The 16,428-nt window shown below is 45.4% G+C and overlaps 1 protein-coding gene across 1 annotated transcript in view; it reads left to right on the forward strand.

The window, feature by feature from the left end:
• The window catches only part of GRM7 (glutamate metabotropic receptor 7), a 626,056-nt gene that overhangs the window by 564,177 nt on the left and 45,451 nt on the right, over positions 1–16,428 (forward strand). Inside the window, exon 9 of the mRNA XM_088460040.1 lies at positions 1,524–1,770. Coding sequence (XP_088316166.1) covers positions 1,524–1,770 — 247 coding nt within the window. The remainder of the gene's footprint in view (positions 1–1,523; positions 1,771–16,428) is intronic.

Raw genomic sequence — 16,428 nt, forward strand, 5'->3', positions numbered from 1 at the left:
CTTTTCTCAATTTGAGAGTGGTGTTTCTTGTGATTTTGTGAACGTTCATTTTGCATCTGAAAGTATTCTTAGGAACAGGCATAATTTGTATGGACAAGGGTGAGGCATATGCTTGTTCATGTTTTTATGTCATTGCTCTTTGTTTTACATTACTTTTATATTAAATTTATATGTCATTTATTATGGAAATATTTGTGAATTATTATCCATCATAGCGCTACTTCCTTTTTTGTTATTATTTGTAAGGTATTACTTATGTGAGATAGCGGTAGTGGGTGGCAGTGGGCTTCTCTATGCTGGCAGTGCAACGGCATAGCGATTACAATCATTAGCATATGTTCAAAGCAGACCTGCATGCGATAACGGAGCTGATCCTTAATGAATCAGGCTCCATGGACACAAAAGGAGACATTATAAATGTAGTTTACTGTATGTGTGATGGGAAAGTTCGCTCACTCTTATAAGCCATTATTTACATGTTATACATTATAGATGGGTATACAGACAGCCTTCTCTCTGAGCTGCCATGTCTCACCCGCCCCAGTAATACAGTGAGAAGCCATTAGCACATTGCTACCTCTCCAACCCAACAAACTTCCATTTTTCAAACAATTTTCCATTAGTGGCCTGGATTAAATGAGCTGCACAAATAGCTGAGCTGAGCTACATTGTTATCTAACACATCAGGGACATCTCCAGCCTGTGAGAGGGCTGCAGCTCACCCCATTGGTTACTGGATCAATATTTGTATGATGCAGAGAAATTCCATGGATATCGGTCATTACAAGACCACCTATATACCGTGCATCTTACAGCAAAAGGCATCCTACATTAATGGTGACAATAGGGGAGATGTATCAAGTCATAGAGATAGGTAAAGTACCAACCAATCAGCACCTAACTGTCATGTTACAGGCTGTGTTTGAAAAATGACAGTTAGAAGCTGAATGGTGGGTACTTTAGCTCTCTCCAAGGCTTGATCCTTCTCGCCCAATATATGGAAAATATTTCCTTAAATCTCCGTATGTTTTCATTATTACAGTGTTTTTTTTTTCGTTTCACCATTTAAAGTTTTGAAGTTCAACCTTAACTTAAACAAGTGCAAGGAGCCATTTGAGAATGCAGCCTATAAATTTATTAGGAACCAGTCACATGATGTGGCTCAATGCAGTCACTAGTTCCTTGTGAATTGCTATTCAGTAGGACCATTGACTACAAAATGGCTGCCTCCTGTATGCAGACAATTGAACCTTAGGGGCCGAAACTGTAAGGTCTGGTTTGCAGATAAGTATATTGGAGGTCTGTGGAGATATTTAGAAGGTGACCCCACATTATTTTTAGTAGTTTATCCAACACCTTCCTAATGCTGCCATTTTGTTGCTTGCCACTACTTTACCATTAATAACACCAGGTACTTGGTTTTGTGAAGTCACCTCCTCATTTGCAGGCCACTCATTGGTGTCTGGAGGACATACTGTATGTATCTGGACTTGCTCCTGACCAGTTCTTTCTTTGTCTTTCAGCTCTACATCCAGACCACCACCCTAACCATCTCCATGAATCTTAGTGCCTCGGTGGCTCTCGGGATGCTCTACATGCCCAAGGTTTACATCATCATCTTCCACCCGGAGCTGAATGTGCAGAAACGGAAGCGCAGTTTCAAGGCGGTGGTGACAGCAGCCACAATGTCATCGCGTTTGTCGCACAAACCCAGCGACCGCCCCAATGGGGAAGCCAAGACCGAGCTGTGCGAGAATGTGAATCCAAACAGTGAGTATTACGTAAAACCTGGGCCTCCGTCCATAACGCTCATACCCAGTAGCCAGCTGGTGATATGCGAATAATCAGGCCTGATCTGCAATCCGTTTGTTAGTGTCACATACAGATGCAGCAGAGTTTAGTGCAGTGAATGTCACAGAATGTATTTTTAAGTTTACCAAGTTATTCACAACGAATTAATCGAAAGATCTGTCAGGTTGCTGGAGTGCTCGTTTCGTATGCGCAGTCATCGCATTTGTTATTCTGGTTTGGTTGCATGTGTTAGTCTGATAAAAGCGTTGCCTGTCTGTCTATGCACCTAATACCCTAATTATTTGAACTTTTGTTTCCAAATATTTGCAAATATTTCATTTAGCAATGACCTAACACAGGAAGGTGAAGGCACGGAATCGGTATGTAATCCCCCCTTAGTGCCTAACCCTAACCTCCCTCCGTTTGTGCCTAACCCTAACATCCCCCCGTTAGTGCCTAACCCTAACCTCCTCCCGTTAGTGCTTAACCCTAATCTCCCCCCGCTAGTGCCTAAACCTAACCCTACTCCCCGCACCCTAAACCTAACCCTCCCAAGGGGGGTGCCTAACGCTAACCCCCCCTAGTGGTGCCTAACCCTCCCTTTCCCTACCCTAACCCTCCCAGGGGAGTGCTTTACCTTAAGTCCCCCCGCGGGTCCCTAACGCTAAGCCCCCTCCCCGGTCTATACGCAAAAGGGGCCTATCCATTATCAGATGTTTTTCTGAGCGATGAAAGACAAAAGATGTCCCTTGAAAATTCCGGTGACTGTGCTGAACGATATCTGTCATGTACATGACAGATTTTGGCAAACGACGAACGATGAACGATATCGCGTGACGTCATTCAGGGAGTGGATTTTTTTCTCTGCAGCGCTCTGTAGCTGCTGCTAATATCTTTCGTCGTTCGTCGTTTACCGCATACAAACTGCCAGATATTTCTAATATCTGGTAGCGATATGCGATAATTGACCAATATGTTAGAGAGATGAAAGATTCAATTTATCAGCCGCGGGAGTGCGCATCTGTCATCGTTCAGGGCCTATCCATAGCAGGTAAATTGAACGATATATTATTCTATCGTTCAATTTATCTGCTAATGGATAGGCTCCTTAAGACACCCGGCTTACCTACGTTCGTTAAGCCGGTTGCCGGGATTTAGTAGTGGGGCTAATGATAGGCGTCGAGATTTCAATGCCTACCATGTCGGGATATCGCTGTCGGGATATCGGCGGGCGCTATTCCGCTCGCCGGTATCCTAACTACATCCCGAAGGCAAACCAGGCTGACGTTTATTGTGAGTCACAATTTGGATTTTTGGGATTTAAAATGAATTTGTGAAATGATGAAACCCCCAAATCTACGTACTTCCTCCTATTATTCTGCTAAAACAAAGGAAACGTTTAAAAAACGAAAAAAAAATGGCAGTTACGCCGGCATTACAGCATGAAAACCAGCGCACTGTGCGTGGAATGGGTATGGCCGGCGGTTCGATTCCCGTCAGCGGCAGCCCGACAGGAGCAGAGTGCGACGCAGCGGAAGCCCGACAGCGCTGGAAATCCCGATCGTGGATAGGTAAGTATCCACTAACCTAACCTAACCCCCCTAACCCTAGCCCTCCTTAGGGGTGCCTAACCCTAACTTCCCCCCCAAGTGCCTAACCCTAATCCCCCTTCTAAGTGCCTAACCCTAACCACCCCCTTCCCCGCTACCTAACCCTAAGTCCCCCCCGAGAGCCCTAAACCTAACCCTCCCCCCCCCGCGGCTGTCCGCTCACGGCACCCGGCATCACTACGATCGTGATGCCGGGCGCCGGTCTCCCGGCATCGGGGAAATGCGGGCGTCTACATTTAGACGCCCGGCATTTCACCCTTGCCGGGATAAGACAGTTGGGAAGCCGGCTGCCGGTATATAGGCAGTCGGCTTCCCGATTGCTTCCCCTGTGCGCAGTAGCAGTGAAGTCCCATTACAGCAGGTTGTGCAGGATGTTTGCGTAGTTCTGTCCATGTGTAACTGACCCCCAGTGTGTTTAGCATTCCTACCATAGAGTAAAACTCATCAGAAATGCAGCGTTCTCTAATGCATATAGCATTTTTGTACTATATAAGATGGCCGGCGGCTCACATGCTCATGTATGCGCATTTTAACAGGAGCTGTATAGATCTGATCATGTAGAGAGCCGTGGCCGCAGGGGGCTGTGATACGTTGCATTTCCTAACAGAGGATTTGAATGAATCTGCCCATTTCTAGCTGCAGGCAGGCCGGGCCTCAAATTGCGCCCAGTGGAGGGGAAGCATTTATGGCGAAAGTACCAATGTAGCAAACAAACAAAAAACATTTAATCGTGTGACTGTGACATCTGTAATACAGACCATGCCAGTGTTTCCTGACATGCATGATTGGTCAAGTACATCACTAGAACTGCAACACAGCTGTATGTATTTTAGGAAGAAAAAAAGTAAATCTGAATTTAATAGCACAATGTGTATATACGACTGGATTCGCCGTCCTATAAAAGCAGGAGCCGAATGATTTTATGGGGACAATGGCCAAGATCACACTGTCGGCGTGAACCTATGGGTGCGGGATTTGAACAAAAATGTCTAACTTATTTTATACCAACTTAGAGCCGTATCCGCCATACTTTTTCGCCTCCCAGACTTTTCGCCTACATCGCATCTTTTGTAGGCGGAAAAGTATCGCGGCAGTCCCCGCTTTACCCTGTATTCAATATGGAAGTACGCGAAAACGGGACCCGGCGAAACTTGAACAAGCGGAAAGTACTGTCGGATTTGTAGAAATCAGCCTGACACCCCCCAAAAGATGCTCTGACATGGGGGATCACTGTGGTACCCCCCGATTTGGCTTGCTGAAGGTATTTGGTGTTTTTAAACAGGCTCAATAGCTGCTAAATAGCGTTTTTGTATACGTGATGCAGAATAGTATTCAGGAGGATTTTTGCCAGAAAATAAGTTATCCCAGCAAATTTGGGGTACTTGAAAATGGGGGTCAGCATATTTAAAAGTTGCTAAAGTGAAGTTGAAAAAATCGTGAAAAATCCATCTGCCGCAAGCACCTGCAATGAAAAAAACACCTGGGGCATACTTGGGGACCCCCCCAGAGTCAAGTTCGCTAGTTTTTAACTTTGTCCCCCAACTTTTTTTTTTTGCCCCCAAATTCAAAGTTAATTTTTCGGGTGTTCTTAACTGTTTTTTTTATTTTTTGACACAGATTACCTTTGGGGGACTGTCTGAAGGCTGCACGGGGGTTCCCGCAATGTTGCACCCCAAATCCTGCACTTTTTTCCGCCTGCTATTAATAGGCGAAACTATTTCGCCTATTACATAGCATTGACTTTCCGCCTAGGCGAAAAGTCTTTCAAATTGAATACGGAGTAAAATCAAAACAGGCGAAAATTACGTAATCGGTGAAAAGTTTCCGCCAAAAACACGCGAAAACGGCTTTTCACTTCAAATTGAATACGGCCCTTTGTTTAAACTTCAGTAATATAAATGATAAACTATCACTGATAACAAGGTGCACGGTAATGTTTCACAGGGGTGTGGTTACCACGGGAGGGGGGGGTCAGTGCTGCAGTAGTGCTGGGCCCCTCACAGTCCCTCCCCTAAAACAGCTGTTCACTGCCGTCAGCATTTGATGCTGTCCACATACGCCTAAACTCAAATTGTGACAAATAGTCCCCTTCGGCGCCCAGGGCAGTCAAGAGCAGACGAGGACCTTGGTTTAGGGGGCGTGACCAAATACTTGAGGTGTGGCCACTTGCCCTCCCAGAAACTGTGGAAAAATATACGCTTTAAAGGGGGACATTGGTTCCCCTCAGCTGTCCTGGGCCACGCAGAGCCCCGGTAACTACTAACCGCTCCCTCCTTCCCACGGCACTCAGAATATGCCTGCGTTGGAATCCCGACACCAGTCTGAACCTTAGGGTTACTCAGATGGCCGATGTTCACCAAGATGATCCAATGCTGCGTCTCCGGATGCAGATGTGGATCAGACAATGCGGCAGGATGTGTCTATTGACACAAGACACCTCCTGCGGCAATAGCATACTACTGCACAGCTGCTTCATGCAAAGGGCCCAGTTGCGATGTGGACGGTATTGCACAGATGCAGGGAAGAGGCTCTGCAATACCGTCCAACTAATAGGCTAATGCGGCAGGAGGGTGTCTGTAGGAAATAGACACAGAGTCCTGCATGCATCTGCGATCTGAGTGCTGCGTCCATAGATGCTGCCTCATATCACCATCGGTCACGATGGTGGCTGATTTGGCGTAAGCTTACTCAGCCTGGTCGGCTTCTGCCCACTGCGAGGCCAGGAAATCTGCGCCCTACAACGCAGACACTAGCTTCGGCACTACCAGAAAACGGGGGGTGACAAGCTTGTTTCCATGAATGAACGCAGCCCGGAGCCACCCCCTCCCCGGCGCAGCCCATGATCGCAGGGCTCATTCTGCACACGCAGAACGTGGACGCCCCACCCATCAAATCATCGGATTTACGCACATGTCTGAATCAGGCCCAAAAGTTCTTTTACATGGGACAGCAAGCAGTCTCCCAAAATCACCTAAAGGACATTTGGGGGGGATGTAATAGTTGTAGCATATTTGTGAACATCTTTTATTTGCTTTTTGTATTATTTGATACATTTCTGTAATTCCTGGGGTTCATTTCAACAGTACATCTACACGAAAGGGACCGAAGTGCCCTCAGGGCCTGATTCAGACCTGGACGCTATGCTGCGCTCACTCACATTGAGCGATTTTTCGCAAACTGCGCATGCGTATGATTCGCAATGCGCGTGCGCGAACCAGTCACTGCGATGGGAAAGTGCTCGCCCGTAGCCCGCAGTCGGGCCACTATTTTGAGTGACAGATAGTGTCGTTTGTGGTAACAGGGGAAGGTGCTTGTAAACGAGGGTGTGTATGTGCGAACACAGGTGTGCCCGACCGTCAGAATGGCGTTTAATGGGTGTGCATAATTAGCAAAGTAGCGTCATTACACACGTGACTGGCTTGTATTTTAACCTGAACTGCTCGCAATGTTGTGGTGGGAAAAGGCTACCACAAGCGCTGCGAGCAGCTCCGATGGCTCTCCATGTTCCAGATTAATCCTACAACTGCCGGAGATGACGTGTGTTGCGAGTAGCAAAGGGGCGTCTTTATACAGGTACAAGCGCATAGTGCGGCCGCTCGCTATTACTTAGTGGGCGGCTTTACGCGTCGCAGTGCGAGCACATGATTTAAATAGCCGGCCCCTTTTAGCCAGCGACCGGCCGCAAATAGCGTCCGGGCCTGAATCAGGCCCTCAATCTGAACACAACAGGGACGATAAAATCTGAGGGCTCGTATTCTTTTAAATATAGCTAAAGCTCCCACTCCCCCTCCTCCCCGGCAACCGAATGACTTCGCAGAAGAATTATAATTATTTTGAATATTTTGTGGACTTTCCTGCTTGAACTCAGATATGTTTTACCAGTGCGGCTTTATCATTTTTTCATTGCAGGATATTTGATGGTCCTATAGCTTGCCCTAATGGAGAAATATTTATTTAGCGTTATAATCTGTTTGTAAATGTCCAGCAAACAGGACGCCTCTGCCGGGAAGGGATCGCCGGAGGCATCTAACTTACCGGCTCCACATTACAGATTGTAGCTATATAATTGGATCATTTCCTTTCATTTTTTTTGCCCCCTGTATTCAGTACACAGTTTAAGATGTATTTCTGCCAACGTGGAGGGGAAGGGGAGAGAGGGGGGATATGTTGCACCATTTTTACCACTGAGATAAATTGAAGGGAGGTTTGATCTATATCAAGTTTCAATTTCTGCCTATTATTCAGTTAGATCTTGTGGCCTACGAGTACTCAGACCCATGCTGCGTTATGCACTTGCTATACACACAACATGTTTGGCGGACATGAAAAGCACAGTGGGGCGGCAGGTTGGAGCGTGAGCAGCGTACTGTAGGAGAAAGGAGTCTGCCTGGTCTGAGGTCTTCACGTGGCTTAGGCCGGGGGCTGATCCAGGCAGACAGAGTTTACAGTCCTGGCTGCCTGTAGAGATCCCAGTGCTCTACAGATTCATGATACGATAGAGCTTGCTCAGAGAGCATGAGTAAATGACATAATAAGACCTGAAAAAGCTCTGCGCCAGAGAGACGGGCACAAGCCACAAGGTGAACGGGACTGATCAATAACTGCGATGGTGCAATTAAGAAAACACGAGCGGCACATGGGGCAACAAAGCGTTAACGCAAGATCCCGCCGCTATAAATAGAAAGTGTGAGGTCATTTCATTCCTGATTCCACCGTTATCTGTCCTAGTTTCTAAATAGGCCGTTTCGTTCCCATTTTCTGCTCTTTTTGCTGAAGCTCTTCCTCCTTTGGGAGTGAAATTCTCATCAAACTCGGCAGCTGATGGCTCTAATAATGTTCTCCTGAGTGCCTGAGCCTCCTCTTCTCAGGGATAAAACCTCTGCACGGCCTTTCATCTTCCTGTGGACTTTTAGGTGCTGCGTCCTCTGGTTCACAGCTCGTGGGACACAGTGACATCTAAAGTCACGACAGGGTACAGCTTGCAGAGACGTATTAAAATGCCTGTTAGCTGGGTGCAGAGGAAGGTGCCCATTATGTACAGGCGGGGGTAGAAAAAGCAACAAATGGCTCCAGGTCCTGCATGTTTTAGGAGTGTGCACCTGCAGGGAGACAGTAAAGAAAGCATTAGCAGCTGAGAGAATGTTGGGTGGATGGGGAGAACACTGAACCCATGGCGTTCTCCTTTGGTCCTTTTGACGATAGGGCTTCTCCTTATTTAACAAGGTCCCAGGCCATTATTACCATTGATAGTGTTCACCGGCTGCCCCCAGTGACAAACACAGGATTTTGAAAGGGGGGTTTCCAAATAATTGGTTACAGAACCAATGACAAAAAAGTCTAATCAGAATAAGCCTAGAACATACACTTTATTGTGTACTTCAAGAGTTTTAATATAAATAACAATAAATAATATAAATAACAATAACTAATAAAAATAACAATAAATAATATAAATAACAATAAATAATATAAATAACAAGGCACCTGGGCATAAAACTTGCTTATGCACAATGTGTAACAGTATGTACAAACAAAATTTAAACTACTATGCCACACAGTAGTCCCATATTCATTTTATGACACACAGTAGTGCCCCTTTTACACAATGCCCACAGTAGTAGTGCCCATTATACATTGCCCACAGTAGTAGTGCCCATTATACATTGCCCACAGTAGTAGTGCCTTTTATACAATGCCCCTGGTAGTGGTTCCCCTTATACAGTGCCCCCTATGCAATTACCCCAGTAGTAATGCCCTGTGTAGTAATGCCCCCATTAGTAGTGCCCCCAGTAATTGTGCCTCCAGTAGTAATGAACCCAGTAGTAGTGCCCCCAGTAGTAATGCCCCTATAGTAGTGCCCCCAGTAGTAATGCCCCTATAGTAGTGCCCCAAGTGGTAATGGCCCCCATTAGTAATACCCCCATTGGTATTTCCCCCTATAATAATGCCCCCAGTAGTAATGGCCCCCATTAGTAGTGCCCCCAGTGGTAATAGCCCCCATTAGTAGTTCCCCCAGTGGTAATGCCCCCTATAGTAGTGCCTCTAAAAAAAATACAATTAAATACAATCACAATAATTACCTTAAGCCCCGCTCCTTCATCTGGTCCGACAGCTGCTTGGATCTATGGGAGAGACCATTCTCCCATAGTGCTCACTGTGGGCACCACCGGCTACCGCTGCAGGAAAGGAGCTGGGTGCCCACTGGTAAAAAAAATCTCAGCAGGCGCCCGTCAAATGGAGCCTCCCTGCGGCAGTTGGAGGGGGGGTGCGGGTAGATGGAGCATCAGGCAGGGGGTGGGGGTTCTAGGTACTCGGAAACCCACCCATCTGGGATGTAGTCAAAAATTCGACACCACAATGTCAAAAGCCATGATAATGACATTGTTAAAATGTTGACAGGCAACTTGTCGTCATCCTCAGAATGCTGACAGGTGAAATGGCAGAATGTTGTGTCGACATTAGGGTTAGGCTGCAGGCGGGAGGGTTAAGGTTAGGCTGAGGAGGGGGGAAGGTTAGGGTTAGTCAATAGACATAGGGCTGAGGAAAAATACTCACTGGAACACCGGAGGATCAGAGGTCTGACCCGGCAGTCACAGTCACATGAGCGTGGAAGTTGATCACCGCTTGTCCACCAGGGATAATATGTTGACATTCTAACATGTCAACATTCCATCACTGTCTACATGATGAGAGTTGACATGGTCAACGTGGACAAGATGAATGTCGACAAATCAAACCCAACACGAAACTGCAGTTTGCTTGATATCATATCTGTCGTGGAGCGGTTTGAAAATATCCAAGCCGCTTGTGGTGAAGAGAAGTCCAGATTCCAAGTAGTTTATTGACGGGTGCTTTAGAGTGCCAGCTGCAACGCTCTTTCAGGTTCCTGTAGAGTTGGATGTAAACACAATAGGCTCCTGTTTCCTCCCAAATCGTTTTTCGCTTTCCATGTCCTATCCGCAAGAATCCGTCCCTATAAAACACATGAAATTGGCACATATGACTTCTTGGGCGCAAGGAGACGGATGGGGGGATCGGAGGAGGGTGCACATGTACTGCTGCAGTCTTTCTTATATAGGAAGGGGTGGCTATGTTATGTCTACAGTCATAATATCAACATTTATTGTGGTTTGGGTTTTCCAACTGCATCCGATGTACCGTATGGCAGTTTGCATATCACCTACTAAACTGTGGTTTGATAAATCACGGCCCTACGCTTTAAACCTTCTCTGCACAGTATTGCAATGATTCTAGGTGGAACATTATGTTTTATGTATTAATTGAATACTATTATTTATTAAACATACAGTCAAAAATGTAAATCTGTATAGTTTTAGACTGAAAATTTGTTACATATATTAAACATACATTCACATCATTAAACATCTAAGTTTTGGACTTAGTTTGGCGCTAAAAGGCTTTCATATGTTGCATGAACATTTTGATACAGTAGCAATGTTTCTTTAACTAAACAATCACAAACTTCAACATGATTCATATATCTATGTATAGACCCATGTGTTCAGATGGCTGTACATGGCCAGGCGACTGGGGTCAAGACCATATTAAATAATCCCAACTGTGGAGGCAAAGCCTGCTTGTACATCTAATGAGGATTTAATGCAAAGTGACCCATCTTCCCACAGGGGCAGGAGCCTTGTCTGTGAGCCTGTCACACTCCCCAATGCCCTGTGACATATGACAGTGTGAGCAGGCAGTCCCCAAAGGATGACAAGGAGCGAAGCGGCATCTTGTGAGGTCAGCAGCCTCCCTCCCATTCTCGGTTGGCATTGGAGATGCTCATTAGAGGATAACTGCTGAGCTGGGCTTTCTGGATGACAATGATTTCAACATGTGTCTGTTCAAAGATGCCATTTTCAGCCTGGACTGGCAGGGTGTGGGAAACGCTGACTCAGGGCACCGACACGCATATTGCAAGGCGGATAATCTACATATATGTCAAAGACACATTTTATATTTAGCTTGTACACTTATGCTGGGTACACACTAGACGATGTGTACCCACCCGGACAATATGGTAGCTGGCGGGCCGACACATCGTATCTGCGGTACACATTGGATCGATATAATGAAGGACTGAATGAGCCCTCCAAAAGTGTAGCATCCCCTGAAATTGGCACTGTCCCTTTACCAGCTGGAGAAACTTGCAACATGGCACCCTCCGCCATAGTGCCAAACCAGTACTAGACAGGTCAACTCGGGGCTGTACTTCCTGGGGAATAAAATGCAAGTTACCCCCAGCGTTTGGATAATCAACCCCATGCTGACAGCACTAGGACCGTGTGTAGTTGTGCTTGAGTTAAATGGTGAAAAAAAGATTAAAAAATAAATAAAAATTTCCCTGGTGAACTACAGGTTCCAGCATGCACAGGACACCATTAAAGAGTTGGTCATGGTGGCACAAGCTCCAGCCTACCTGTGACTGCCAGGGCATGAGGTATCCCAAGTGCCAGCATGCCCTGATATCAAGGGCATGCTAGAACTTGTAGTGCACCAGTGAGAAATGATGTAAAAAAAACCCACCAAAGTAAGAAAAAACTTTTTTGGGAAAAAAAAATCTTTCCCTAACTAACACTCCAATTTATCGCTTAACTAAGTGCAGGGGTCTAAGGCGGTCCTATTCAATCCGTGGATGTCGGCATCTATGATGCTGAGATTTTCCCCCAAAAAAGAAAATACAGAAAAAGGCGCTATCTGTGGAGTCCTGCCGCGAATGACTCAGAGGTGCCATTCTATTTATACCGTGGGGCAGTGACGTGCGGTGAGGTAAATGGCTGGGGAGGCACTGGCTGGTATCAGAGCCAGGTTTACAGATACATATATGAGCCTGAGGGTACATGTGGGCATTATACAAAGGTGCAGCAGTATATAGTGCTGGAAATTTGGTGTTTTGATCAGGGATGTGCGGAAAAGGTACACAGCAGAGGCAGTGCCTCACCCACCATACACTTTTTACTCCAGAGTTTTGACTATAAAAATGATTAGAAAAATACGTACAAATAAGATATTTATAATACTTTCTTTATTTTTTCTTATAATTTTTATAGTGAAAACTCTGAAGTATGTTGAAGTATAACAGTAAAGGCTCTGCCTCACCTGACCGCACGTCACTGCCATGAGGTTTTTTCAGTGTCTGTGTCAGTTCATGTAAATGGAATCTGCCCTGTACCACGTAATTGCGCACTTTTGCGCCCAATGCAGAGTCGCAGGCATTGTAAAATGTGTATGAATCTCAGTACTATGGAATTGCATATTTATTTTGTTCTTGGTGTAATATGCGTTGAACATAGTATTTGCCCCACTGTGTGTATCTGGTCTTCTAGTGGATCCTTGCTCTATGGCTTGATAGAATGGCTTACTGTCTTGTTCTCAAAATATAACATAATAGTCTGTCTTGTTCACTAGAAGCGCACTGAGCTGTCTTATCCTCTGGTTGATTTTTTTTTTGTTTATTGTCTTCTAAAATTATATGGGGCAGTCTTCATTCAGTTGTTGCCTTGTGGTGTTTATTGCCCTTTAGTAGAGCACCATGCTGTATCTGATCCCCAGGTTTAGTATTATGTTGTGTCTTGTCCTCTAGTGGAGAATATGCTGTATTTTATCTGCTGGTTCAGTATAATGTTGTACATTGTCCTCGAATAGAGGACTGTGCTCAGGGTTGCATCTAGGGGTCTGAGCACCCACGGCAAAGAACGGGACTGGCACACTCCATGTCACTCTAGGCTCCCCGTGTGTCTCTCCAGGCCTCCTCTGTGTCTCTCCAGGCTCCCCCTGTGTCACCACAGGCCTCCTCTGTGTCTCTCCTAGCTCCTGTGTCACTCCTGGCCTCCTTTGTTTCTATCCAGGCTCCCCCTGTGTAACTCCTGGCTTTTTCTGTGTCTCTCCAGGTTCCCTCATGTCACTCCTGGCATCCTTACTGTCACTCCAGGCCTGAAATAGGTTTTGCTTGGTACTGTGGAAAGTTCTTCCATTACCCAATACAGAAACCATAGTTCTAGACAGTAGTGTAGTACAAGACCAAAATCTCCAGAACATCAGAGCTCCCTATTTTGTCTTATTTTGTTAATTGAAGCCTGAGGTGCATGCTCTAATCACCCATAGCATAACTGTGCTGGGCGCATGGGATTTGAATCCTCTCCAAAAGGCAAAGGACCCTATTCCTCCCAATGCCTTCAGAAATAAAATGCCCCATTGAGGAGAAAAGGGAATTCTCAAGTACAGTACCCCTTCACCAAAGCTAGGAGGGACCAGGTGTAGCCATCAACCATTAATGGTTAACCACCAATGGCCAGTGGTTTTGCCATCAATGGCACAGAATTAAGCAACAGGTTTTTTTTTCTCCATGTACCAGAACATGGCCCAAAAAGCCCCACTGCCTGCCCATTATTAAAACCAGGATAACCATCAATGAGAAAAAACCACCAATAGCAACCATTGATGGTTAACCTACCAACGGCTATCCATAGGAGGAACCCCTTGACATCGTAAAACCTCAGAGCCAACTGTCTCCTAAGAAGACAGAAACCAGGGTTGAACTCCCCAAACTGTGGAAAAAGTTATTAAGAAATATAAATAAACATATGGGGTAGTGTAAGTCATATACTATTGCAATTAGGGAGACTATTTTTTTCCCATTATTTATTTGTTTCATTTATAATACATACTATTTACTAATCAACAGTAATTTAATCCTTTAGTGTTAACTAAGCACACATTACATCATTTATAAGCATAGATTTTAGAAGCTAAATAATTTGCATATATGAAATTATATTGCAGCTTATACATATTTACTGTAAATGATGTAATATTTGCAGTTTCTGCCCACTTAGTTGACATTAAAGGGTCAAGTAAATGGTGATTAGCATATGGTATTATAAACGAAAAAAATATATATATATATATTCACGCACTTATACTCTCACACTGATTGAGAAGCATTGTGGGTGCGTACACTATACTTGCAGATCAGAATGTGGGTTTGGGTTCCTCTACTATGTACTGTGCACACATCTATAATGAAATGTACTTGAGCTGGACATGTTCAGACATCTTCCACCAACAGATCATTGAGATCTCCAGGCTGGGAGCAGATCAAATACAAACATGAAATAAATACGTAGAAGTAAGAAAGCAGATATATAAATAAGTGATGCGAAGGTTCTGTGATCAGAGCCCGTACGCCTGGCTGTAAATAAAATATGTGTGGTTTCCATGGATATGCCCCATGTATGATACAGAACCAAAGGAAAGGAGGAGTCCGGACAGTGGGACCAGGGTTTCCATCACTGGGACCTGGTTACTGGTGACCTGCAGGTGACATCCATCCCATCGTACATACACCCACAGCTGCAATCTCTCTAAACAAGCTGACTGAGGTGTAGGCTTCAATAGGAGCCCGATCTATGTTTTTGTTCAACTTCTAGCCAGAATGCAGAACTTAAAGTACATATAAATTAGATGTAGAAGATGTCATGCTGTTGAATTTAACATGTATTTCTTTGAAAGCCGCCATCACCGAGAATGCTGAGATGCCCCTAGTTACCCTGAGTGTAAGTGGCAGATGCTGTTGGTTCCAGCTGTATTCTGGCTTAAAGCAGGTTTCACTAATGTAAGCGGACAATCGTGTGTTGCGATGCTCTGCTACAAGACAACTGGACCCATTTTTGTTAGCTCTCCCCTTCATGCCACTATGCACCAGTTGAGTGGGGTGTGATATGTATTACCACCGGTCAACTTCCCGACAGCGGCTGCCGACAAAGGAGGAAATCCCGATCGTCCTAAAGGTAAGTATTTACTAACCTAACCCCCGTAACCCTAACCCTCCTTAGGGGTGCCTAACCCTAACCCCCCCTGCGCCTAACCCTAACCCCCTCTAAGGCGTTCGATCGGGATGCCGGGCGCCAGTCTCCCGACGTCGGGCAAATAATAGGCGTCTAGATTTAGACGCCTGTCATTCGTCCCTAGTGGGGATAAAGCAGTCTGGAAGCCGGCGGTCGGCATTTAGACCGTTGGCTTCCAGACTACATTCCGTTGAGTTTTGGTCATCCCCAGTAGCACTGCCATTACCATATTGGAGTTTCTGGCCTATAGTATTTAACAGCACCGAGAATTAATTAGGGGTGTAGACATTCTAGAGGTTCAGCCAACAATAATGGGAGGTGTGGAGGAAAGGTGGTACCTGATTGGCCAAGCCTCCTGTCCAATCACGTGCTGGTTTCACTTTCTCATTCCACTCACAGCAGACTGGAAACTTTGACCAGTCTTCAAAGAAGTACCCCAAATTCTCTGCTCTCCCAGTGGCCAGAGGAAGGGGTTCAGTGGCTCTAATCACGTATGGGTGCTTGAGTGTGTCCCCCAGTCTAGCTGAAATACTGGGGGAAGGCGCTACTTTTAAGGGGGGGGGGCTTTTAAATCTTCACAACTTCATTTAATGCCACATCCCTGATACCTGCTATGGTACTTGGTAGTATCTTCTGCCTCCTAATATCGGGATGAGCTACAGATGTGTCTAAGCCCGTATATGCCACTGGAGTCCCCATTAGTACAGTAGGCTATGACAATTACGTTTAAATGTTGTGTAACATTGTGCAGTTATTATTTATTTTTCTTGATAATTTCTTTTGCGGAGAACACAAAGGCAATCACACAGACATTAACATAAGTGTGAGGATCCATACGTAGCTTTGATTTTGTTATGCAAATTGAGAAGAAAAATGAAATGAAAACTCTTTTCATATGAGACATCGACAATAATATAAAATGCAAAGCACGCCACAGGAGCTTACCTGCATGGGTGAGTGTTCAGGAGACACTTGGAGCTTTGGAGACTGTTGTACGAGGAAAGAAATCCCACAGAGTGGGTGCGGCCCCATAACCGGGAACACGAACCAGTAATGAGTGTGAGTGAGAGGGGCAGAGCTGGGGGGGGGGAGTTATTCTGAAACGTGAAGAAATTATTAAGCTTTGTATGTTAGTGGGAGTCTACATCCCTTTTAGACATAAT

This window comes from Taudactylus pleione, unplaced genomic scaffold (genome assembly GCF_031769625.1).
Source record: "Taudactylus pleione unplaced genomic scaffold, aTauple2 ptg000964l, whole genome shotgun sequence".
Taxonomy (NCBI): Eukaryota; Metazoa; Chordata; class Amphibia; order Anura; family Myobatrachidae; genus Taudactylus; species Taudactylus pleione.